General features: G+C 42.9%; 1 protein-coding gene across 1 annotated transcript in view; it reads left to right on the plus strand.

The window, feature by feature from the left end:
• The first annotated feature begins 1117 nt into the window (after positions 1 to 1117).
• LOC130296276 (keratin, type I cuticular Ha3-II-like) overlaps positions 1118 to 27286 on the plus strand; it is a 28006-nt gene continuing 1837 nt past the window's right edge. The window contains exons 1-6 of the mRNA XM_056547668.1: positions 1118 to 1705; positions 11701 to 11783; positions 12084 to 12152; positions 13935 to 14091; positions 15866 to 16027; positions 23657 to 23782. Of these exons, the coding sequence (XP_056403643.1) occupies positions 1118 to 1705; positions 11701 to 11783; positions 12084 to 12152; positions 13935 to 14091; positions 15866 to 16027; positions 23657 to 23782 (1185 nt within the window). The remainder of the gene's footprint in view (positions 1706 to 11700; positions 11784 to 12083; positions 12153 to 13934; positions 14092 to 15865; positions 16028 to 23656; positions 23783 to 27286) is intronic.

Below are 27286 nucleotides of genomic sequence, written 5' to 3' on the forward strand. Positions count from 1 at the left end.
CAAAATTGCGGTTTTCTTTTTAATTTCCCCACACAAATAGTATTTTTTTTTGTTGTGCCATACATTTTATGGTAAAGTGAGTGATGGCATTACAACGGACAACTGGTCACGCAAAAAACAAGCCCTCATTCTAGTCTGTGGATGAAAATATAAAAGAGTTATGATTTTTTGAAGGCGAGGAGGAAAAAACTAAAACGTAAAAATAAAATGGGCTGAGTCCTTAAGGGGTTAAGCAAGCTTTAAGATGCTATTCATTTAAATTATTCTTTTCACTACTTTTTCAGAAATCGTGCAAGGAACACCTGGTTGAAATGATTGTCTTTTAACTTCCGTATTATAGCTCCCCAATAGGGCTCACTGGAACATTTAAAAGCATAGAAATGTGCCTGTAACCAACGCCATTGTTATGTTTTGCAACAATTAGGTTGCAAAGGTCTGGAGACTTTGCTCTTTGCTTTTACCCATCATAAGATGTGTCTTTCTGTAGGCCATCAGTTGCACTGACTATGGTCTGGATTGCTTTTTAATTACTGATAGATTTGAGCTGTTGTCTTGGCTTTCCATACCTTTTTCCCCACCTTTTGTTCACGAGTTCAATACTTTTTCCCTGTGTGGTTTTACATTATTACACATAACTTAGGATAGGGTATAAGATGTCTAGGAGCAGAGGACCCATCTAAGTGAAAAAAATGGTGACATGTTCAATACCTTTTTCACTCGCTGTAACTATTTGTTTAGCCCACAGCTATCTCTCCTGATCTCTCCATACACAGGAATTTGGGCTTGGCCGAGCACTCATGATCAGACAACATAACATGTCTAGGGGCAGAGTACCCCTTTAAGAAAATGCTAGTAAACTGCAATACTTGTGAAACCTGTTACTAGATTACTTAAAATATTCTTAGTTTCTTTGTATGAAACATTTTACGAATTAATTCTAAATTAAAGGGAGATGAAATAAAATTGAAAGGGAATTAGATGCTAATAAAACGCCCGTAGAGATTACTCAACTTTCTCTGATGCTTGGTCAGCATGTTATAAAAATGATCCCACAGACACAAAGCTTCTTAGTCTCAATCCCATACGGAGCCTGTCTGATGTCTTCTACAGAGCTGACATGGTTGAAAGTAAGACGCACAGCTCTTTCTTTGCTGGATACCAAAGGAAAATGTATCCCGTTGGCACATATCTTCCTAGTTATTCTTGTTATTCCAATCATGGTGGATACCAGAGACCAAGTCATGGAGGATTAATTAAATCACATGGACGTCCACATTCTTCAATTCCAGGAGGACCTCATATGTCACATTATGGAGATTCCCATGTCAACCATAAAGTAGCTGCCTATATTTTTCATCATGGAAGGTTAAATACTTTGCACCATGTTGGGCCCTATGATCTTACAAAAGGTTATGGAGATCCAAAGACGAACAGAGTAAGTCAAGGCCATCGAGAAGATATTCACAGTCATAAAAAGACTTCTGGGGGCCATGGATTTTTGAATAATCATACTACACTTAATGAAAAAGGGGCAATGCGACTTCTGAATGACAGGTTGTCCTCTTATTTGGGGGAGATATGTTCTCTAGAACAGGAGAATGAACGACTCAAGAAGATGATTAGTGAATGGCAAAGAAATAACTCCCCTATCATAACCACAGACCAAAGCCAATACTCAAGCGATATCAGAGAGCTCCAGAATAAGGTACTGTAAAAGCAAAAGATGTAATACAGGTATGTAAGGTATATCTATCTACTGTGTTTATCTATCTTTCTTTCTAAAACAGCAAAGAGGTTCTGCAGCACTTCAGTATTAATTCAAAACGTGATTTTATTTTCCCATGAAGATGCAACGTTTCACCAATCTCACACCGGCTTTTTCAAGCATACACAGAGTTGTAAGTGCCACTTATTTATATGGTGCAAATTCTAAATAGTGATTATGTCATCAATCAAACAATTAGTGATACATTTTATAAAAAGTACATATGCTGTACAAAAATCCATAAAAACAATCAAAGTGCATATTAACATAAATTTATATTATAGTGTATAAAGTGACGATCGTTGAATGTAAATGTTGTACATATAGAATTTCATATTTCCTTACAAACAACACCATGTGCAAACAGTGCTATATTGATTAAAAACAATTAAAAAGAAGGACCGCTCCACTAACCAGCTTTTCTCTGCCATTATGGCGTCTCCACATGTATTAGAAAGTCAGTGTTGGCTTAGCAGAATAGCCAATCGGAAGCTCAATCAATCACACCATGTGTTTACAACACTTGCGCATGCGCACTTAATGCCATAGTGCTCGCGGCATCCATATTGGTGAAGGGAAAGGCATCCATCGGTCTCTATTTATAATTATTGCATATAAGGTCACTGTAATACGATATGTTTACATAAAAGCATCTATTACATAATTGTAATGGAGACAGGACCTTAATTGTTCTCCACACTTGCTTGTATATAATGTGGCTATTATTTTTCAATATAAAACATTATAAATTACATAATACAGTCATATTAATGGTGAGTGGTGGTGTCCTCTTTCTTCCGCTTGATCTAGAAATAAAGAGAAAAAATATATGTTAGTCAAATACTGATATTTTTTGGACACTTCATTAACCCTCTATATACAGTGCTAACTGGTCAGTAGAAAACAACTTCAGAAGTGGTCTACAAAAATACCTTAATCTGCTTACTCCAGGGGTGATGACAAAGTCTACATTAAGACCCAGTTATCTTAATGAATTTGATTCATGTATCCAATAAAGTTCTAATTTTTTTTAGCAAATTTATTCTGTCACCTCCTCATTTAGGTATAGGCAAATGGTCTAGTATCATACATCTTAAATCCTTTTCACTATGGCCTACCTCAGAAAAGTGTTTCAACACCGGCAAGTCTAGACGCTTCTTGCGAATAATGTACTGTGTTGATTCAGGCGTGTTTTAAATTCGAGGGTAGTTTCCCCCACATAAATGAATTGGCAGGGACAGATAAGTACATATAGTATATCACAAAGGAGGAAACAAGTTCAAATACAATTTTATCCAGTATTCCCTCCCGCCATAGGATGTTTGAAAATTGGCGTTTTTCCATGTATGTACAGTTAACGCAGTTTCTGCAGGGACTTATTAGGGTTATGGGTTGAACTTGATGGACTCTGGTCTTTTTTCAACCTTATGAACTATGTTACTATGTTACTATGATATGAACCCTTGTATGCAACTGGCAAATACTTCTGTTCCCCTCCTACCTTTTTGAGGGACACGTCCAGTTTAATCAACCTGTCCCTCAAATTAGGTGGCCTCCGGTAGGACATAAGCAGTTTATTGTTAAATTCAACAATCTTAGAGAATGAATCCTTCAAAACAGCAAAACAGCAAAACAGCAAAATATTTGCTACTGCCCCTGAGTTGTGGCTATAGGTGGAAACAAATGCAATTCTCGAATTATTAGTTCTCTGTTTTGGTTGTAAAAGTTCCTCCCTCCTAGACATTTGTGTTTTTCTGCGTAGGACTAACTCCCTTGGGTAACCCCTTCTTTTAAAGTTGTTCATGATTTTTGTTAGGGCATGTTCAACTGTCGTATCTCCAACAGGAATTTTTATTGGTTGGTTTAATGTACAAATCAGTTTAAAGTTTATGTCCTGAATAATGACCAGTGTGTCCAAAAAATTTTAAGAATGATGTGAAGCTGTTAACGTAAATTGGATATGTGTATTAATCAGATTAAAAAATTCAAAAAAATCTTGTAATTGCTGATTAGTGCCCGTCCATATGATGAAGACTTCATCTATGTATCTCCACCACTCCAGCACATGGCTGAAGTGGTGGGACACATAGATGAACGAGGTCCTCGAGGTCTGTCAGGAGCACGATAGCATAAGTGGGCGCCACATAGGTGCCCATGGCGGTACCTGCTGTCTGTAAGCATTGGTCTATTTTGAAGGATTCATTCTCTAAGATTTCTGAATTTAACAATAAACCACTTATGTCCTACAGGAGGCCACCTAATTTGAGGGACAGGTTAATTAAACCGGATGTGTCCCTGAAAAAGGTTGGAGGGGCACAGAAGTATTAGACAGTTGCAAACAAGGGTTCATATCCCTGCAAAAAAAAGGGCCAATTTTCAATCATCCTATGACGGGAGGGAATACATGATCAAATTTTATTTGAACTGTGTTTCCTCCTTTGTCATATATGTACTTATTTGTCCCTGCCAATTCATTTATGTGGAGGAAACTTCCCTCGAATCTAAAACACGCCTGAATCAACCCCGGTACAGTATTCGCAAGAAGCGTCTAGACTTGTCAGGCCATAGTGAAAAGGATTTAAGATGTATGATACTAGACCATGTACCTATACCTAAATGAGGAGGTGACAGAATAAGTTTGCTAAAAAAAAAAATGAAAAGTTTATTGGATACATGAATTGAATTAGTTAAGACCACAAGGTCTTAATGTAGACTTTGTCATCACCCCTGGAGTTAGCAGATTAAGTTAATTTTGTAGACTTTATAATGTTTTATATTGAAAAATAATAGCCGCTTTATATACAAGCAAGTGTGGAGAACAATTAAGGTCCTGTCTCTGTTACAATTATGTAATAGATGTTTATATGTAGACATATTGTAATATAGTGAACTTATATGCAATAATTATGAATAGAGACCGATGAGTGCCGTTCCCTTCACCAATACGGCCGCTGCGAGTGCTATGGCATTTAGTGCGCATGCACAAGTGTTGTGATCACGTGGTGTGATTGATTGAGCTTCCGATTGGCTATTCTGCTAAGCCAACACTGACTTTCTAAAACATGTGGAGACGCCATAACGGCGGCAAAAAGCCGGTGAGTGGAGCGGTCCTCCTTATTTTTTATTGTTTTTAATCAATATAGCACTGTTTGCACATGGTGTAGTTTGTAATGAAATATGACATTCAATATGTACAACGTTTACATTCAGCGATCGGAACTTTATACACTATAATATGAATTTATATTAATATGCACTTTGATAGTTTTTATGGTTTTTTGTACAGCATATGTATTTTTTCTAAAATGTATCACTAATTGTTTGATTGATGACATGATCGCTATTTAAAATTTGCACCATAGAAATACGTGGGACTTACAACTCTGTGTATGCTTGAAAAAGCCGGTGTGAGACTGGTGAAACATTGTATCTTCATGGAAAAATAAAATCATATTAAAATTTATCCTGGAGTGCTGCAGAACCTCTTTGCTGTTTAATGAATAGACAGACCGTGATTTGGACTGAATTCTACTGTCAGCACCCACTACACCTATGCTCTATTGGGTTGTGCTGCCATTGAAAGCTTTGGAGTATCTACCTCTCTATCTATCTTATATCTATCTCTCTATTTATTTATTATCGATCTAACTATCTCATATCTAGCAACAGGAGAAAACAGCAGCACACTGCCAGCACAAAGATATAGATGAAACATGAGTATATAGATAAAACATGAGTATATAGATAGAACATGAAAAGCTATACAGCTGTAATGCAATAAATGAAGATATGAAACTATGAAATTATGAGGTACTTAGCTTGCAAATTTGTCGCCAAATAGCGTGGACCGTCCCACGGTAAGGTGACCTCATTCTGGGACGGACCCTACACTGTGAATATGCCTCTGTGTGAACAGTACAGCAGGCATGCAAGGTCTGAAACATCCAAGGCACCTTATATACACCTAATAGAGGTGGGTGGGGTACAGGAGCCAACATGGAGGTAGCCACTCCCCCGTATGTGTAATACAACCAAAGAATAAGTTGGCCAGCACTATTAATTCCAAACTATTGTAAAAACCTGGCTTGCAGGTGCAGGCTGCTGGGCTAAATATACAGCAACAGGAGAATACAGCAGCACACTGCTAGCACAAAGATATAGATGAAACATGAGTATATAGATAAAACATGAGTATATAGATAGAACATGAAAAGCTATACAGCTGTAATGCAATAAATGAAGATATGAAACTATGAAATTGAGGTACTTAGCTTGCAAATTTGTCGCCAAATAGCGTGGACTGTCCCACCACGGTAAGGGGACCTCATTCTGGGACGGACCCTACACTGTGAATATGCCTCTGTGTGAACAGTACAGCAGGCATGCAAGGTCTGAAACATCCAAGGCACCTTATATACATCTAATAGAGGTGGGTGGGGTGCAGGAGCCAACATGGAGGTAGCCACTCCCCCGTATGTGTAATATAACCAAAGAAGATCTCATATCTATCTATCTATCTATTTATTATCGATCTATCTATCTCATATCTATCTATCTATTTATTATCGATCTATCTATCTCATGTCTATCTATATATGAAATATATGAAATGCTATATTGCTATAGTGAAAAATTTAGGTTCTTAACTTATCAAATAGCATGTACCATCCCACCCTTATAAGGTGACCTCATTGGGACGGACACTACACTATGAAAATGCCTCTGAGCATTCAGTTACAAGGCTTGCAAGGTTTGACACATCCAGCACCTTATAAAATGGGTATCTATCTATCTCATATCTATCTATCTCATGTCTATCTATCTCATATCTATCTATCTATCTATCTCATATATATCTATCTATCTCATATCTATCGATCTTTCTATTTATCTATCGATCGATCGATCTATCTATCTATCAATCTATATCATATCTATCTATCTTTTTTATCTTTTTATCTATCTACCCACGGATCTAAAATTAAATATTATTTTCTCCTTACTTAAAAATGTGTGGTATGCCCCCTGATATTTGACATTTTATTACAGCTGTTGGTTATGCGTGCAATATGTAATTTTTGGAATTTTCTATGCATACAATGTGATTGAAAGGAGAGCTTATTTAAGGAGAGAGTTTGGCACCAGTTGTGGAGTGATGAGGTACCTGTGAGACCGGCTGTAGACTTGGGTTTGTCTGCTGAGGCATTGGTTGGGGCTGGAAGCTGTGTGACAGCATGTCTAGGTAGTAGCTGTGTGGGTCGGCAAAAGTTTTAATAGGATTCTAGAGCTGGAGGAATTCCAGACTGGTACGGTGCAACAAGAACCAGGTTATGTCACACAGGAGCTGTGGATGAGCTGGCTGGGGAAAGTGTCTTGTAATACACAAAACACTTTCCCCAGCCAGCTCATGGACTGTGTGAGCCCTGTAGTCCTAAAAGTGGTGTGTACATTGTGGAACATTGGATACCATCTGGTCTACACAATAGCCTCAGTATGAACCATGTATGATGTTGGCTAAAAGAGTAAGAAATGCTGGGACCTAATAGTGGCAGTGGGTTAGAATTAAAAATAAACACTATTGTAAACAATAAAGGTACAACTGGTATGCTGCAATTTAGAAGGAGAAGTTAACCTAGAAGGAGAAGTTAATGGCAATACCATTACCCGGTGATGAAGGTGGGTGAAAAAAGGAGAACTTGGCATCAGATGTTTGTCATCAAGGAGGTAGCAGGATCAGAATAGTAGCTGAGGCAGGTATGCAGAAGAAAATGGTCTCTTTTCTAAAAGTGTTAGTGTGCACAAGTAAGTATTGAGGATATGCATTGCGTAAAAGGTAACTTTTGATAATATGCTTAGGATAAAATATAAGGACCCGTTTTTTTTTTTTATTTAACAAAAGGAAAGGTGTGTAAAAAACACCAATGTGCCACCTACACCACCAAGTATTGATGTGATGCAAAGACCTCTAAAATGTGGAAGGGAAAAACATATGGTCCATTGTAACCAGTAGGGGCAAAAATCTTCCCCTTTAAGGCCCTAATCTCGCACTATTAATTCCCTTCTTAGCATGTGTTACTCGCCCTAAAAAGGGTGGCCCCACACAGGAACCTCTCCCTATTTCCACCTACAAACATTTCACAGGGTTTTTAGGTGAAAATAGGGAGAGGTTCCTGTGTGGGGCCCCCTTTTTAAGACGAGTAACACATTCCTTGAAAAATATTGATGTGATGCAAAGACCTCTAAAAGGTGGAAGGGAACAATGTATGGTGCATTGGCAAGTGTTACTCCCCCCGTAAAGGACATGTATTGTCCCTGACCGTAGTTACAGCTCCACACATCGGTACTGCCGTGCACTTTGGTACACACCGACAGGCTCAAGGACTGGCCCACCTTCTTTTCCACAAAATTGTGCAGGGCTGGGACTGCCTTTTTTTGAAAAGTAATGAAGGCTTGGGACTCTCCACCTCGGCTTGGCACAAGCCATCAGTTCTCTGAAAGATGCAGAGTCCACCACTTGAAAAGGGAGGGACTGCAGCACTAGCAACTTGGACAGGTGCACATTCAACTTCTGCGCCGATAGATGAGTGGAAGGATACGCGACGCAACGCGTTTCGAGCCTAGTCTGGCTCTTAGTCGTGCCACGACTAATAGCCAGACTAGGCTCGAAACGCATCGGTTTCTTCTTCTTTGTGTGTCGTATGTCCATGGATATCCTATGTTTTTAACCTCATGGATTAAAAGTCAAGTTTTACGTATTTTTCACCTCTCAAGTGGAGTAGCTGGAGGTCCGTGCTTTTTTGCCCACTCTTTGTCCATTCTATTCCGGGACCCGGCTCGCTGTTTGCCTGCCCTGCTCTCCGCAACATACAGGACTTCTGATCATATAGCATCGCAGAGTGGTGAGCTGAAATAGTTTTCTTCCTTTTTCTCTGTTGTCTCTTGGACATGGCTTCACCGATGGATTGCTGGTGGAATGACTGACTCAAAGTAGGAGGAGCAGGAGCATCTGGAGCGACAGAAGATGGGTATGACACACAGCTCCCTTCTACTGAGGTGGTGGAGTCTTGGCTGGCTGAAGCAGGGAGTGGCGTGCCACTGGGTGATGCAGCAGGCTGGCCCACCACATCAGAGCCACAGGTCCCACAGTCACCGCTTTGTGGTAACACTGCATATGTTGACACAGGGCTGTGGTGCCAACATTGGGACCCTGGCCACGCTTCCCCTTCTGCCGACACATCTTGCATTTGGCCAGGTTAACATCCTCCAGATGCTTGATGAAAAACTGCCACACCGCCGAGTAGCTGATTCCCCCCCCCCAACAGTCCGCACTGATTGACTGCTACTGCTGCCGACTCCAGGAACCCCTGTTCCACCACCACCCGGGAAGGTAGGCTACCGCGAAGCAGGTGGTCTACTCTGGGCATGTTTGGCTTCCCATTTCTGCCACTATGCTGACTGCCAACCATGCTACCACCTTGCTGGCTCAGCTGCTGCCTCACTGGCAACCTGCAACCCTTTTCTCCTGATGAGGATGAAGCCCCTTCTGCACTCTACTCCCAAGTGCGATCAGCTTCATCATCATCGAGTTGTGTCTGCACATCACTGATGTCCTCCCCAGGTCTGCTTCAGGAGCCTGAATGCTAGCAACGCCACCTCCCAAGCTACTCTCCTCATCACTACTTGCCCACCTAGCGGAGGAAGCGGCGCATGTCTCTTCAACTTCTTGGCTGGGAAGTAGCTGCTGACTGTTCTCTAGATCGTCCTCACTTAATAGTGGAGCTGAACCCACAGTATACGATACTTCTGTGGGGTAGGGAAAAGCATAGGACAGAGACAATGGGAGGACAGGGACTGCTCCTGGGTAGTGCCAACTGAAGGTTGTATCTAAGGAACCCATCGACTGTTGACTGAGGGTGTCAGATGTCACTTGTGATGATGTGGATGACCGAGTTAACCAATTGATGAGGGCAGATGGGTTGCTGGTCAAGACACGACCGCTAGCTGATACCAGGAGCTTGACATCTCGCAGTAACATATTCTGCCTCTCGCTCCTAGTCTGCTTCGACCTCTGCCTGCACCTGATGAATTTAGGCCTCTGCCACTCCTTTGTGCACGTCCTGGCACTTCTCTGCCTGACAAACTTAGTGTGTATATAAGGAGGGGACAATATGCTCCACTATGCTTAAAACAGCATTTGTGTGGAACAGCAGCAGGTGTGTACTTTTGGCTGGCCTTTCACAGTAACTAGGCCCTAAAACTTTAAAAGAAACAAAATGGTGCACCACTTAGATGTACGTACGTGGTATGCACTTATTAGGGGAGTACAATACGCTCCACTACACTTAAAACAGCATTTGTAATCCACAAACTAAGTGGTTTGGGTTCTTGCCACGGGGTTGTGTGGGCTCACAACAATGATCAGCGTCAGTGAGAAACACGGTCCCATCTGCAGCCTTCCTAGCCGAATGAACAATACAATACAAAAACTTCACAGGATGCGGCAGGATCCAAATGGAGCTAACCAGAGAATTAACCATTCCCTATCCAGGGAGAATAGAAAACTGCTCTGAACACCCTAGTGTGTGAATACACACCTAAACAGAAAAATACAAAAACAAATAAACGGACATCACAGGTGCTAACTAGGACAGGCACAAGAGATGAGGTAAGGAACAATTTAACGAATAAAATGCAATGCATTTTACTGTACTTGCATGGTTTCATCAGGCCTGATGAAACCGTGCAAGTGCGATGAAACGCGTTGCATTTTATTCATTAAAACGTTCCTTACCTCATCTCTTGTGCCTGTCCTAGTCAGCACCTGTGATGTCCATTTATTTGTTTTTGTATTTTTCTGTTTAGGTGTGTATTCACACACTAGGATGTTCAGAGCAGTTTTCTATTCTCCCTGGATAGGGAATGGTTAATGCTCTGGACGAATGATAACTCGGGTGTGTCTATTTTAAGCCAAACTTCTCCTGCATTCAGTGCTGGTTATTGAGTGCAATTCTACCATGTCTGTTAGTGCAATACTCTTTGTCTGTTTGTGCAATAATGCTACTATGTCTGCTTGAGCATTTACCTTGTATTTATCTTATTTGATCTGAGTTTTTAGCCATGGTTAATTAGTCTTTAGTAGATTTTAGTCTGTGTTTCATTAATCAGTTTTTAGGATACTATTTCCGTTCTGCTAGTTGCTGTTCAAACAGTATCGGCTTTCTGAGTTTTTGTAACAAGACATCCCTGTTACCTTTTAATGGGACCCTGGGGAATTGAGATTTAGTACAAGATATCTCCGTGCTCCATGGTGGGCTCTGGGAGATGGAGTTCTAGTATCAAGATATTCCTGTGTTTTCTGGAGGTTTTCTGGGGGATTGAGTTTTTATTCCTGTTGGTTCTATGCTGACTCATCCATTTCCCAGTCTTGTGTTCTGGATCTAATCTGTTTGCTGGTTATCTGTGTCCAGTGTGAACAGTGTTCTATATTTATATCCTGTTTGGTTAATGTTATCTTTGTCCTTTGTACATGTATCTGTTTGTGCACAGTGTCCTATGTTCCTGATTAGTTTGCCTGTTTTTATTCTGCCCTGTTAGTATTTCTATACTGTCTGGTATATCTGGTTGTCTAGTAGTTTTCCGTTTCTATTTTTGGCCTGTGACTGACTATGTATATTTGTTTTTACGCCACTGCACTTTAGCACAGGCAGGGACCGGCTCCAAGTTGTTGATCCATTGCTTAAGATGAATGGGCAAGTAGGCAGGGAGAGTGTTTTTAGGGTCAGTTTAGGGCTCACTCTGCCTGTCCCCCAGTCGGTCATGACAGCACCATTCGGATACTGCCGCATCCTGTGAAGTCATTGTATTGTGACATAAAATAAAACATGTTCATAACATGTATAAAACTTTATTATTGTGGTTATCTCTATGTCTTGTAGATCTCATCAAAAATCACAGGAAATGCCGCCATTGTCTTACAAATCAACAATGCTAGAACGGCTTTTGATGACTTTAATAAAAAGTAAGTAAAAGCAACAAAGAGTAAGTAGAAGCAACAAAGTTAAGTTACACTGTTACATATTACAGTAAAAATACATGAGCATTATCAATGGCACATACAGCGGAGGACAGGACAACATCCATAGGCTTGCGTGCGCTATAAAGTACTGCTGATCCTCATGATTATTTTGGACTTTTCAGGAAAGGGCAGGGGGCACCTAAACTACCCTAAGCAGTGGATTAGGCAGAGTATTTGCCAAGAAATCTTGCTATGCTTATTAATAAAAATGAACAAATAACCTGAGATTTGTTTTCCTTACAGCCTGGACTGTAAGAAGTTAAGTGCTAATGCAGAGCATCCACACTTCAGTGGGCCATACAGTAACCGTTGGTAGAAAGCCCACCGCTGACTTTCTGCAAAGCTTTCCTGGTCCCCTACTCTAGGGCTTATGGAAACTACTTACTGAGCAGGAGGCTTATGCTGTATGCCCCTTGCTTAGTGAATACAGTAAGCAGCATTTCACAGGGCTTTGCTGCTTACTATAGAGGAACAGGAACTCCTATTAAAAATAACAGGGAAGCTAGAGCCTTTTGTGGGACATTGTGAATATATTAATCACTCCTCACTCCAGGCAGGCCTTGACCACCATCTTCTTGTGAACTCTATAGTGACCATTTAGTGATCACAAGGGGACGTGCTCGCTCCGGAACTGATTACTAACGATCACGGGGACGGAGCATTGTGATGTCACTGCTCTGCCCCCGTGTGACGTCACGCTCCGCCCCCTCAATGCAAGCCTATGGCTTGCATTGAGGGGGCGGAGCGTGACATCACACGGGGGCGGAGCAGTGACGTTACTATGCTCCGTCCCCGTGATCGCTAGTAATCAGACCCAGAGCGAGCACGCTCCGGGGGCTGATTCAAACGGGGTGCGGCGTGGAAGATCACAGGGGTCCCCAGCGGCGTGGAAGATCACAGGGGTCCCCAGGGTGCGGCGTGGAAGATCACAGGGGTCCCCAGCGGAAGAAAAACCCTACAGCACTCTAATGGTTACTATAGGGTTCATAAGAAGATGCACAGGTAGTCCATGTATTCACAGCAAGTTTCTACTGCTGAGCAGCCAGACATACAGCATTAGCCTGGCCACTTGGTGAAACGGGAAGCAAATCACATACAAATCAAATTCAAATTCATAAAAAAATATTGTAAAATTCAGAATTGATATGATTTGTTGCAGACCAATTCATCCATTATTACTGGGGACCGCGCAATTGCGGCTGCGGCACCCAAGACATCCAGTGCACGAACTTTACTCCTTGCCGGGTGACTGGCAATGCGGGGCCGAGTCTCATGACATCACGGTCACGCCCCCTCAATGTAAGTCTATGGGAGGGGTGTGACAGCTGTCACGCCCCCTCCCATAGACTTGCATTGAGGGTGTGTGGTCGTGACGTCACGAGCCTCCGACACTGCACCCGTCGCTCTAAACGAACGCCAGGTGCAGCAGGGAGATAGGAGCAGAGTACCACTTTAATTTCCTTGCAGCACCCCCCGAGGACAAATTAGACATTACATGATGAGTCCTCCACAGTGCCTAGCCCTCCACAGAGTCCATCAGAGTGAAGGATACTATTTTTAGTTGCTCTCTGGTAAATTGAGGGAAGTCTTAAAAGAGACTCCCTTCTATAAACCAACATGCAAATGAAATGTTGATCTAAATGAAATAAACATTTGAGTACCTGCATTCCATAGGATACAGTGCTATGTATTTAAAGGGGTACTCCGGCGCTAAGACATCTTATCCCCTATCCAATGGATAGGGGATAAGATGACTGATCGCGGGGGTCCCGCCGCTGGGGACCCCTGTGATCTTCTACGCCGCACCCCGAGGGGGCGGAGAGTGACATCACACGGGGGCGGAGCAGTGACGTTACTATGCTCCGTGCCCGTGATCGCTAGTAATCAGACCCGGAGCGAGCACGCTCCGGGGGCTGATTCTAACGGGGTGCGGCGTAGAAGATCACAGGGGTCCCCAGCGGCGGGACCCCCGCGATCAGTCATCTTGTCCCCTATCCATTGGATAGGGGATAAGATTTCTTAGCGCCGGAGTACCCCTTTAACATGAATGATATAATCCTACTGTCTTTACCTTAACTGTAAATGTCTTTGAAGGTATGAGATGGAGCATAATGTGAGACATAATATTGAGGCCGATGTGAAGACTCTGCACCGCATTGGGGAAGAGTGTAAAGATGAAACAGGTAAACTGGAATCTGAGGTCGAAATCCTTGAACAAGAGCTATTGAAGATGAAGAAGAAAAGTGAGCAGGTGATGTATAAATTACGTAGCTAAAACAATGGTCCTTATTACAGATTGTATTATTTATATTAAAAGTGTTGGTCCTTTTAGGCAATTTCAGCTTGGAGGGTTATCTGATCAGGAGCCCCCTTTATTTCCTATAGCTTAAAGGGGTACTCCGTTGGAAAGCAAAATATTTTTAAATCAACTGGTGCTAGGTTATGCAGATTTGTAAATGATGTCTATTTAAAAATGTTAACCATTCCAATACTTAGCGGCTGTATGTTCCAGAGAAAGTTGTGTAGTTCTTTTCAGTCTGAACACAGTGCTCTCCGTTGCCACCTCTGTCTGTGTCAGGAACTGTCCCGAGTAGGAGAGGTTCGCCATGGAGATTTTCTCCTACTCTGGACAGTTCCTGACATGAACAGAGGTGGCCACTGTGGTCATACTGGAAAGAACTACACAACTTTCTCTGGAGCATACAGCAGCTAAGTACTGAAAGGATTAGGATAAAAGATATAATAGATATCTAGATAACATTTACAAATCTGTATAACTTTCTGGCACCAGTTGAAATGAAAACTTTAAAGGGACACTCCAGGCAAAACTGATTCACTGTGAAATGCCTAATGGCCAAAGCCTGAGGGGGCAGTGTATGAGTTGCCATTTAAGGTCCTACACTAGACCAAGCACAAAGTGTATGGTTTGCCAAAAGTGTTTATCAAAGCTTCCACAATCTAAAAACATGTTCATTCATGACTTTGCCTTTAAAGAAATTACTTATTTATTAATACATTTTTTGCGTAAACCATATTATATTTGATAATTTAAAGGTTTTCTGATGATGAACCTTGTTTTACTTGTCTAATAAATGGACATAAATGTATTTTACTACCTTTCTGTAGTCTTTATTGCTTTCATTCTGGTCCTGATGCAAAATACCTGCACAGTTTTTTCCATTGCGCCATTTCCTGTGTAGTGTAATCATCCTACATATTGCCATAGACTTCCTGTTCCTGTTGTAAACACAAGCTGGGATTTTAGCCAGCCCTTTCTCCCTTCCTCTAAGTAGGAGGCTACAGTAGGTGTAGTGAGTGAGTGGAGTTGGGTGAAATCCCAGCTAGAGTGTACAGTATGAACAGGAAGTCTAAAGTGGGGCAATATAAAGAACAGAGAAGACATTTTGCTCCACTGAAGGAAAGCATTAAAGGGGTACTCCCATGGAAAACTTTTTTTTTTAAATCAACTGGTGCCAGAAAGTTAAACAGATTTGTAAATCACTTCTATTAAAGAATCTTAATCCTTCCAGTACTTTTTAGGGGCTGTATACTAAAGAGAAATCCAAAAAGAAATGCATTTGCTGTGATGTCTTGACCACAGTGCTCTCTGCTGACCTCTGCTGTCCATTTTAGGAACTGTCCAGAGAAGCATATGTTTGCTATGGGGATTTTCTCCAGTTCCTAAAATGGACAGCAGAGGCCAGCAGAGAGCACTGTGGTCAGGACATCACAGGAAATGCATTTCTTTTTTTTATTTCTCTTTAGTATACACCCCCTAAAAAGTACTGGAAGGATTAAGATTTTTTTAATAGATGTGATTTACAAATCTGTTTAACTTTCTGACACCAGATGATTTTAAAAAAAAGTTTTCCATGGGAGTACCCCTTTAAAAGCCACAGAAAGGTAGAGAAAAACACTTTATTCACCAACGAATGTTTATTTATTAGCTAAACATAGGTTTCATCATTAGAAAAACACTATAAAATAATTATAGTTTTTAACCAATCAATCTACTACTATTACAGGAGATCAACTCTTTGACTATTCAACTTGGCCCCAGAGTCAGTGTGGAGGTGGAAGCAGCCAAATCCAAACATTTAACCAAAGCATTGTCTGACATCCGGGAGCAGTATGAAAATATCATTGAGAACAACCAGAGAGAAGCTGAGAGTCTGTTCTTCCACACGGTATGCAGGCACTATTGCATTTACATTTAAAGGGGTACTCCGGTGAAAACCTTTTTTCTTTTAAATCAACTGGTGGCAGAAAGTTAAACATATTTGTAAATTACTTCTATTAAAAAATCTTAATCCTTCCAGTACTTATTAGCTGCTGAATGCTACAAAGGAAATTCCTTTCTTTTTGGAACACTGATGACATCACAAACCCAGTGCTCTCTGCTGACATCTCTGTCCATTTTAGCAACCATGCATAGCAGATGTATGCTAAGGGCAGCATGGTGGCTCAGTGGTTAGCACTGCTGCCATGCAGTGCTGGGGACTTGGGTTCAAATCCCACTAAGGACAACAATACATAAAGCGTTATTATTATTATAACGTCAGCAGAGAGAACTGTGGTCGTGATGTCATCAGAGAGCATTCCAAAAAGAAAATAAATTCCTCTCTAGTATTCAGCAGCTAATGAGTACAGGAAGGATTAAGATTTTTTAATAGAAGTCATTTACAAATATGTTTAACTTTCTGCCACTAGTTGATTTAAAAGAAAAAAGATTTTCACCGGAGTACCCCTTTAAAGTCCAGCAATTTCTTATTGTTACAATGCATCTAAAATACAAAAAAAATGCAAAATATAGCCTTAACCCCTTAAGGACGCAGCCCTTTTTCACCTTAAGGACTGAGCCCTTTTTCGCAATTCTGACCACCGTCACTTTACAAATTGATAACGCGAAAACGCTTTTACCGAATATTCTGATTCTGAGATTGTTTTTTTGTGACATATTCTACTTTATTTTGGTGGTAAATTTTCGGCGTTAATTGCATCCTTTTTTGGTGAAAAATCCCCAAATGTCATGAAAATTTTGAAAATTTTGCATTTTTCTAACTTTGAAGCTCTCTAATTGTAAGGAAAATGGATATTCCAAATACATTTTATTTTTCTTCACAAACACAATGAGGGGCATTTACTAATCTTTTACTATGTAGTCTGGTTTTTACCCTGTTTTTTTCTACTTCATTTTTGACTATGTGCGACAAATTTACTAAATTGTTGCACGGCATTAATAAATTTGGCACACATAGGCAAAAGTGGGAAATTTACTTCATGTAGTAGAAAAAATAGTCTGTTCCTTTTTCCTGCTGTCTGAATAGGTTTGGCTGCTAGGTTTCCTTCTGGATCTTTTGTTTTTGAGTTTTTTTTTTAGCTTTTTCACCACATCTAAATAATTCAATAACTACAGTGGTCCCTCAAGTTACAATATTAATTGGTTCCAGGACAACCATTGTAAGTTGAAACCATTGTATGTTGAGACCATAACTCTATGGAAACGTGGTAATTGGTTCTAAAGGCACCAAAATGTCATCCAAAATAGGAAAAAGTGACAAAGAAAAATAAGTAGATAACTAATACAGATAAAGCAAATCCTTCCATATAAAAGTAATAAAGATCTGCTGGGAGCTGTAAATCACTGTCTATGTCAGTGTTTCCCAAGCAGGGAGCCTCCAGCTGTTGCAAAACTATAACTCCCAGCATGCCTGGACAGCCAAAGGCTGTCCGGGCATGCTGGGAGTTGTAGTTTTTCAAAAGATGGGGGCACCCTGCTTGGGAAACACTGGTCTATGTAGAGGACAGGAGCTTCTTCAGGGGTCCTGTACAGTACAGGCAATGTCCCAAACAAGTAATGGAGTCGCCCTCACCTGGTGTCCAAAAGAGCAGCTAACCCTGATACAGGTAAAGTGTACAGAATATGTAATACCAGACACCAGTCAGTGCATACACTTCAGTAATACAGGGGTTTTTACCAGTGAATGCCCATTTTGATTGGTTGGTTCTTCCAGCCATTGACACGTTTCACAGATCTGGACTGTCTGTAGCATTGTATGTTGAGTCTGGTTTCAACTTACGATGGTCCAGAAAAGACCATTGTATGTTGAAACTATTGTATGTTGAGGCCATTGTAAGTTGAGGGATCACTGTAAATTGTAGTCATGGCTCAGAAGTGGTAAACGGCGTTTAGTGTGTGTGTGTGTGTGTGTTTATTACATTTTTTTAACAAAGTTTTTTTCTCCCTAAATGTACTTACACTTTTTTTTTGGTTACTTCTTCTACAGATCGGTGTATCCTGTGGACTCCTTCGGATTCGGTGGACTACTTCGACGACCAGTGTTTTTCTTTGCTTCATGTTAATAAAATGGTTAACGAGGGCTTGTGGGGGAGTGTTTTTTTTGTAATAAAATTTTTTTTAAACCTGTTGTGTTTTTTTTTTATTTTACTTTACTAGACAGGCTTAGTAGTGGAAGCTGTCTTATAGACTGAGTCCATTACTAAGCCGGGCTTAGCGTTAGCCACAAAAACAGCTAGCGCTAACCCCCAATTATTACCCCGGTACCCAACACCACAGGGGTGCCGGGAAGAGCCGGTACCAACAGGCCCGGAAAGTCAAAAATGGCGCTCCTGGGCCTAGGCGGTAACAGGCTGGCGTTATTTAGGTTGGGGAGGGCCAGTAACAATGGTCCTCGCCCACCCTGGTAACGTCAGGCTGTTACTGTTTGGTTGGTATTTGGCTGAGAATAAAAATAGGGGGACCCTATGCGTTTTTTTAATATATTTAATTATTTATTTAAAAAAAAAATGCATAGGGTCCCCCCTATTTTCATTCTCAGCCAAATACCAACCAAACAGTAACAGCCTGACGTTACCAGGGTGGGCGAGGACCATTGTTACTGGCCCTCCCCAGCCTAAATAACGCCAGCCTGTTACCGCCTATGCCCAGGAGCGCCATTTTTGACGCTCCAGGCCTGTTGGTACCGGCTCTTCCCGGCACCCCTGTGGCGTTGGGTACCGGGGTAATAATAGGGGGTTAGCGCTTGCTGTTTTTGTGGCTAACGCTAAGCCCAGGTTAGTAATGGACTCTGTCTATAAGACAGCTTCCACTACTAAGCCTGTCTAGTAAAGTAAGAAAAAAACACAACAGGTTTTAAAAAATTTTTATTACAAAAAACACTCCCCCACAAGCCCTCGTTAACCATTTTATTAAAATCAAACAAAGAAAAACGCTGGTCATCGAAGTAGTCCACCGAATCCGAAGGAGTCCACAGGATACACGGATCTGAAATGAGAAGAAAAAAAAATGGGTTAGTACATTTATTATCACCTGCTCACACATCTCCCGCCCTGCACGACTACAACTGCCAGCATGCCCTTACAGTGGACATGCTGGGAGTTGTAGTTGTGTTGTGCAGGAGATGTTACCGGCTTCCGTAGGATCCAGCGCTGCACGACAGTGCCGCGCGACAGTGCCGCGCGACGATCTCCGACAGCGATCGTCGCTGGAGCCTCGGAAGGGTAAGTGAACGTCTTCGCCGGTCCCCTTCAGCTGTTTAGTTTTGCAACAGCTGGAGGACTACAGTTTACAGACCACAAACCAGTGGTCTGCAAACTGTGGCCCTCCATCTGTTGCAAAACTACAACTCTCAGCATGCCTGGACAGCCAATGGCTGTCCAGTCATGCTGGGAGTTGTAATCTTGCAACATCTGGAGGCACCCTGGTTGGGAAACACTGTTTTAGGCCAGTGTTTCCCAACAAGGGTGCCTCCAGCTGTTGCAAAACTACAACTCCCAGCATGCCTGGACAGCCAAAGGGTGTCCAGGCATGCTGGGAGTTGTAGTCTTGCAACATTTGGAGGCACCCTGGTTGGGAAGCTTGGGCAACTTACCGGCTTCCGTAGGATCCAGCGCTGCACGACACTGCCGCGCGACGATCTCCGTCAGCGATCGTCGCTGGAGCCTCGGAAGGGTAAGTGAACGTTTTCGCCGGTCCCCTTCAGCTGTTTAGTTTTGCAACAGCTGGAGGACTACAGTTTACAGACCACACACCAGTGGTCTGCAAACTGTGGCCCTCCAGCTGTTGCAAAACTACAACACCCAGCATGCCCTGACAGCCAAAGCCTATGGCTCTCAGGGCAGGAGCCCGGGCTGACATTACAGTGCAGCCGCCCGGGCTCCTCATACGGCCTCCCCGCTACCCCGCCCCCCCCCCTCCCCCGCTACCCCCCCCCCCTCTTGTCTCCCACCCGGGCTCCTCATACGGCCTCCCTGCTACCCCCCCCCCCCCTTGTCTCCCGCCCGCACCGCTCAGCTCCCGCTGATACAAGACTACAACTCCCAGCGTGTCCTCACTGTAAGGGCATGCTGGGACTTGTAGTCTTGCAACAGCAGACAGATGGAAGTTGTGTGGCGCTGGCAGGTGAGAGGGGGATGTAAATCACTGTAGTGCCCCGGTAGCGCAGTGAGGGTAGAGGGGAGAAAGTATGTCGGAGCCCGGGCGGCAGTAGCTTTTCCTGCTCCATGTTGGAGCTGGAGTAAATTTAGTAAATTTTTACGGCCGTTGCGACTGTCTCAGTTAATAAATTCCTGACCACTGCAAGTAAAAACTGAAAACTTGCGTAAATTAAGCGGGAAAAAAAATTTGACTTTCTAGCTCTTGCTAGGGAAAGTCGCACAATTTATAGGGTAGGCGCAATTGTGACAATTTTGCGCCAAAAATAGTCAGAAAAAAAATGACTAAACCCCTTAGTAAATGCCCCTCAATATGTCCACTTTATGTTGGCATCATAAAATGGACCGACTTTTGCTTTTTGAAAAAATTAGAGGGCTTCAAAGTAGAGCAGCAATTTTAAAAAATGTCATGAAAATTGCTAAATCTGAAGGGACGGATGTTACAGAACTACAACTCCCAGCATGCCTGGGCAGTCGAGGCATGCTGAGAGTTGTAGTTTGGCAACATCTGGAGGGCTACTGTTTGGGCACCACTGTAACAGTGGTCTCCAAACTGTGACCCTCCAGATGTTGTAAAACTACAACTCCCAGCATGCCCAGACACCCTTTGGCTCTCTGGGCATGCTGGGTGTTGCAGTTTGGCCCCCCTAGTGGTTGTCACAGTAAAGATCGATTTCCTTTCACTTTCATTCCCCCCCCCACTGTCGATTCCCTACCTGATCAGGATCCTGCAGGCTCCAGCGAAGATCCCAGGTCCCCAGGCATCTTCTCCTGCAGGTACGGCCTCCATCTTCTTCCCAGAGCCCCTCGACATCCAGGGGCGGGCAGAACGGGGGGTTGCCATGGCAACCCCCTGTCCTGCGCTGCCATTGGTCAGAACTCCGTTCTGAGTATTGGCAGGGGATAGGAGTAGATCTCAGCTTTGCGACCTCACTCCTATCCTTTAGGCTGATTGGGGTTGTTGCTGACAGCTCCGATCAGCCCTATTTTCCGGGTGATCGGGACACCAGAGACCCGATCAGCCCGAAATTGGAGAAAATCGCATGTCTGAATTGACATGCGATTTTCTCCGAACGCCAACATGGGGGGGTCTCAGGACCTCCCTGGGCGATGTGCCAGGGTGCCTGCTGAATGATTTCAGCAGGCATCCGGCTCCAGTCCCCAACCGGCTAGCGGTGGGGACCGGAATTCCCACGGGCGTATGGATACGCCCTGCGTCCTTAAGGACTCGGAATGCAGGGCGTATCCATACGCCCTGCGTCCTTAAGAGGTTAAAGGGGTACTCCGTTGGAAAACATTTTTTATTTTTAAATTAACTGGTGCCAGAAAGTTAAACAGATTTGTAAATTACTTCTATTTAAAAATCTTAATCCTTCCAGCACTTATCAGCTGCTGTATTCTCCACAGGAAGTTGAGTTGTGTTTCTCTGTCTGACCACAGTGCTCTCTGCTGACACCTCTGTCCATGCCAGGAACTGTCCAGAGCAGGAGAGGTTTGCTATGGGGATTGCTTCTACTCTGGACAGTTCCTGATATGGACAGATGTGTCAGTAGAGAGCACTGTGGTCAGACTGGAAAAAAATTCAATGAGAAAAGAACTTCCTTTGTAGTATACAGCAGCTGATAAGTACTGGAAGGAATAAGATTTTTATATAGAAGTAATTTACAAATCTATATAACTTTCTGGCACCAGTTGACTAAAAAAAAAAGTACCACTGTAAGTAGAAATATCTTAATGTGTATACTGCACCTTTGCAGGCCTATGTGTCTTCATGGTTGTATATTCTGCATCCTGTGTTTAGTCTAATGTAATGTAAAGATTAACAACGTTAAATACAGTGGTCCCTCAACATACGATGGGAATCCGTTCCAAATGGACCATCATTTGTTGAAACCATCGTATGTTGAGGGATCCGTGCAATGTAAAGTATAGGACAGTGGTCTACAACCTGCAGACCTCCAGATGTTGCAAAACTACAACACCCAGCATGCCCGGACAGCCGTTGGCTGTCCGGGCATGCTGGGAGTTGTAGTTTTGCAACATCTGGAGGTCCGCAGGTTGAAGACCACTGGTATTGGAGGTTATACTCACCTGTCCCCGCCGTTCTGGACCGTCACCGCTTGTCAACGCTGCCCTGGATGTCGCCTTCCATCACTGTCGCCGTGTCCCTAGGGTGTCCCCGATGCTCCGGCAAGGCCTCTGCTTCCCCGGCATCCTCGCTCTCCGTCACCGCCATCACGTCACTACGCACGCCGCTCCTATTGGATGACGGGACGGCGTGTGCAGCGACGTGATGACGACGATGGAGAGCGTTGACGATGCAGGGGATCCAGAAGAGGACGCGCCGGAGCCCCGAGGACAGGTAAGTGATCGTCAGCGGACCACATGGGGCACCGTAAACGGTTATCCGGTGGCAGCTGAAGCAGTCTGCGCTGCCGGATAGCCGTTTATGCGATGGTCCCGACATACAAAAGCATTGTATGTTGATGCTGCCTCTGAGAGACCATCGTATGTTGAAATGATCGTATGTCGGGGCCATCGTAGGTCGGGGGGGGGGGGGGGTCACTGTATTATTATTAAAATGAAGCAAATAATAGTGAGCAACTCTTGATCTCAGGATCAGAATACACATGGATTGTTTGGTGTTTGTATCCATGAAAACATAAAAATCTTTCTGGTGACTTTGGGGTAAATAAAAATCTTGGAAATTAAAGGGGTATTCCAGGAAAAAACTTTTTTTTTTATATATCAACTGGCTCCAGAAAGTTAAACAGATTTGTAAATTACTCATACTGAAAAAAAATTCTTAATCCTTTCAGTACTTATGAGCTTCTGAAGTTGAGTTGTTTTTTTCTGTCTAAGTCCTCTCTGATGACACCTGTCTCGGGAAACGCCCAGTTTAGAAGCAAATCCCCATAGCAAACCTCTTCAAAACTGGGCGTTTCCCGAGACAGGTGTCACCAGAGAGCACTTAGACAGAAAAGAACAACCTTAACTTCAGAAGCTCATAAGTATTGAAAGGATTAAGATTTTTTAATAGAAGTAATTTACAAATCTGTTTAACTTTCTGGGGTACTACGCCCCTAGACATCTTATCCCCTATCCAAAGGATAGGGGATAAGATGTCAGGTCGCCGGGGTCCCGCTGCTGGGGACCTCCTGGATCTACCATGCAGCACCCACCTGTAGCGGCTGCCGAAACCGCTGTAGGGCCTCAGGCTGAGTTCATCTCGACCACCGGGACGGAAGATCGTGACATCACGACTCCGCCGCCGCCGTGTGACATCACACCCCGCCAAGTCTACGGGAGGGGGCGTGGATATTGATTTGTTTTTCTTACTTCACAACTTATTCATCTTATAGGTTAAAAAGCTCAATCCTCAAGTTGCCACCAGCTCCATGGGGCACAAATCTGTCCAGTCTACTATAATCCGCTTGAAGTCCTCTGTACAAATCATGGAAGTCAATTTGCAATATGAACAGAACATGGTATGTATCTTTTTAGCCTGCAGGCTACTATAAAAAATGTGGGCGCTGTTGGGTGATTTAGCCAATTCTTATGATGGTCAAAAGCAGATGATATACAAAAAAATATATACCCACATGTACATCACTGTCTGAGGCTAAAACTATATTTCATCGATCATTTACATAGGTCTGATGTTTCATTTCAAATGTGTATCTTAAAGGGGTACTCGGGCGGAAAACTATTTTATTTTTTTTCTAATAAGCTGCTGCCAGAAAGTTAAACTGATTTGTAAATTACTTCTATGTAAAAATCTTAATCCTTCCAGTACTTATCAGCTGCTGTATACTACAGAGGAAGTTGTTGAGTTCTTTCCAGCCTGACCACAGTGCTCTCTGCTGCCACCTCTGTCCATGTCAGGAACTGTCCAGAGCAGTAGAGGTTTGCTATGAAGATTTGCTCCTGGTCTGGACTACTACACAACTTCCTCTGGAGCATACAGCAGCTGATAAGTACTGAAAGGATTACGATTTTTTAAATAGTAGTAATTTACAAATCTGGATAACTTTCTGGCACTAGTTTATTAAAAATAAAAATAAAATTCCACCTGAGTACCCCTTTAACCCCTTCACCCCTTCATGACCCAGCCCATTTTCACCTTCAGGACCTGGGCATTTTTTCAAAATCTGACCACTGTCACTTTAAACATTAATAACTCTGGAATGCTTTTACTTATCATTCTGATTCCGAGATTGTTTTTTCGTGACATATTCTACTTTATGTTATTGATAAAATTTCACTGATATTTGTATCCTTTCTTGGTAAAAAATCTAAAAATTTCATGAAAATTTTGAAAATTTAGCATTTTTCTAACTTTGAAAGTCTCTGCTTGAAAGGAAAATGGATATTCCAAATAAATTACATATTGATTCATATATACAATATGTTTACTTTATGTTTGCATAAAAAATTTACAAGTTTTTACTTTTGGAAGACATCAGAGGGCTTCAAAGTTCCGCAGCAATTTTCCAATTTTTCTCAAGATTTTCAAAATCGTAATTTTTCAGGGCCCAGTTCAGGTTGGAAGTGGATTTTAAGGGTCTTCATATTAGAAATACCCCATAAATGACCCCATTATAAAAACTGCACCCCCCAAAGTATTCAAAATGACATTCAGTAAGTGTTTTAACCCTTTAGGTGTTTCACAGGAATAGCAGCAAAGTGAAGGAGAAAATTCTAAATCTTCATTTTTTACACTCGCATTTTCTTGTAGACCCAATCTTTTAATTTTTACAAGGTGTAAAAGGAGAGAAATCACCCTAAAATTTGTAACCCAAATTCTCTCGAGTAAGGAAATACCTCATATGCGTATGTAAAGTGTTCGGCGGGCGCAGTAGAGGGCTCAGAAGGGAAGGAGCGACAATGGGATTTTGGAGAGTGAGTTTTTCTGAAAGGGTTTTTGGGGGGCATGTCCCATTTAGGAAGCCCCTATGGTGCCAGAACAGTGGACCCCCCCACATGTGACCCCATTTAGGAAACTATACCCCTCATGGAATTTAATAAGGGGTGCAGTGAGCATTTACACCCCACTGGCGTTTGACAGATATTTGAAACAGTGGACTGAGCAAATCAAAAATTTTATTTTTCATTTTCACAGACCACTGTCCCAAAATCTGTCATACACCAGTGGGGTGTAAATGCTCACTGCACCCCTTATTACATTCCGTGAGGGGTGTAGTTTCCAAAATGGGGTCACATATGGATATTTATTGTTTTGCGTTTGTCAGAACTGCTGTAACAATCAGCCACCCCTGTGCAAATCGCCTCAAATGTACATGGCGCACTCTCCCTTCTGGGCCTTGTTGTGCGCCCCCAGAGCACTTTGCGCCCACATATGGGGTATCGCCGTACTCAGGAGAAATTGCATTACAAATTTAGATGGTTTTCCCTTTTACCTCTTGTGAAAATGAAAAGTATAGGGCAACACCAGCATGTCAGTGTAAAAAAATTATTTTTTTACACTAACATGCTGGTGTAGACCCTAACTTCACCTTTTCATAAGGAGTTAAAAAAGAAAAAGCCCCCCAAAATTTGTAAGGCAATTTCTCCCGAGTACGGCGATACCCCATATGTGTCCCAAAACTGTTGCCCTGAAATACGACAGGGCTCCAAAGTGAGAGCGCCATGCGCATTTGAGGCCTGAATTAGGGATTTGCATAGGGGTGGACATAGGGGTATTCTATGCCAATGATTCCCAAACAGGGTGCCTCCAGCTGTTGCAAAACTCCCAGCATGCCTGGACAGTCAATGGCTGTCCGGCAATACTGGGAGTTATTATTTTGCAACAGCTGGAGGCTCCGTTTTGGAAACAGTAGCGTACCAGACGTTTTTTATTTTTTTGGTGGAGGGCGGCTGTGTAGGGATATGTGTTTATGTAGTGTTTTTTACTTTTTATTTTAGGTTAGTGTTAGTGTAGTGTAGTGTTTTTAGGGTACAGTCACATGGGCAGAGGTTCACAGCAAGTTTGCCGCTGGAAGTTTGAGCTGCAGCGCTAAATTTGCGCCATCTCAAACTTGCAGCACTCACTGTAAACCTCCGCCCATGTGAGTGTACCCTGTACATTCACATTGGGGGGAGGGGGCAAACATCCAGCTGTTGCAAACTCCGAGCATGCCCTTTGGCTGTCCGTGCATGCTGGGAGTTGTAGTTTTGCAACAGCTGGAGGAACACTGGTTTGGAAACACTAAGTTAAGTAATAAACTTTCAAGTGTTTTGCAACCAAACTTAGTGTTTCCAAACCAGTGTGCCTCCAGCTGTTGCAAAACTACAACTCCCAGCATGCATGGTCTGTCAGTGCATGCTGGGAGTTATAGTTTTGCAATAATTGCAACAGCTGGAGGCACTGAGGTAGGAAACGGACAATGTTTCCCAACTAGTGTGCCTCCAGTTGTTGCAAAACTACAACTCCCAGCATGCCCAGACTGCCCAGGCATGCTGGAAGTTGTAGTTCGGCAATATCTGAAGGATCAGATGTTGCCGAACTACAACTTCCAGCATGCTTGGGCAGTCTGGGCATGCTGGGAGTTGTAGTTTTGCAACATCTGGAGGTCCACAGTTTGGAGACCACTGTATAATGGTCTCCAATCTGTGCTCTTCCAGATGTTAGAGAACTACAACTCCCAGCATGCCTGGACAGACTGAGCATGCTGAGATTTGTAGTTTTGCAACATCTGGAAGAGCACAGATTGGAGACCATTATACAGTGGTCTCCAAACTGAGGACCTCCAGATGTTGCAAAACTACAACTTCCAGCATGCCCAGAAAGCCAAAGGCTGTACGGCGATCTCACTGCTGCCAATGAAGATGCCGCACTGCTGCCGGAAACTCACCTCTGGGACGCAGCGCCGCCGGGACTGCATGGAGGACGCCAGGACCGCCGGGACCGCTCGGGACACCGCTCGGACGGGTAAGTGACGCCGGGGGACGGGTCAGGGACACTTAGCAGAGCGGTGTGTGTCCCGATCCCC

This window comes from Hyla sarda, chromosome 12 (assembly GCF_029499605.1).
Source record: "Hyla sarda isolate aHylSar1 chromosome 12, aHylSar1.hap1, whole genome shotgun sequence".
NCBI lineage: Eukaryota > Metazoa > Chordata > Amphibia > Anura > Hylidae > Hyla > Hyla sarda.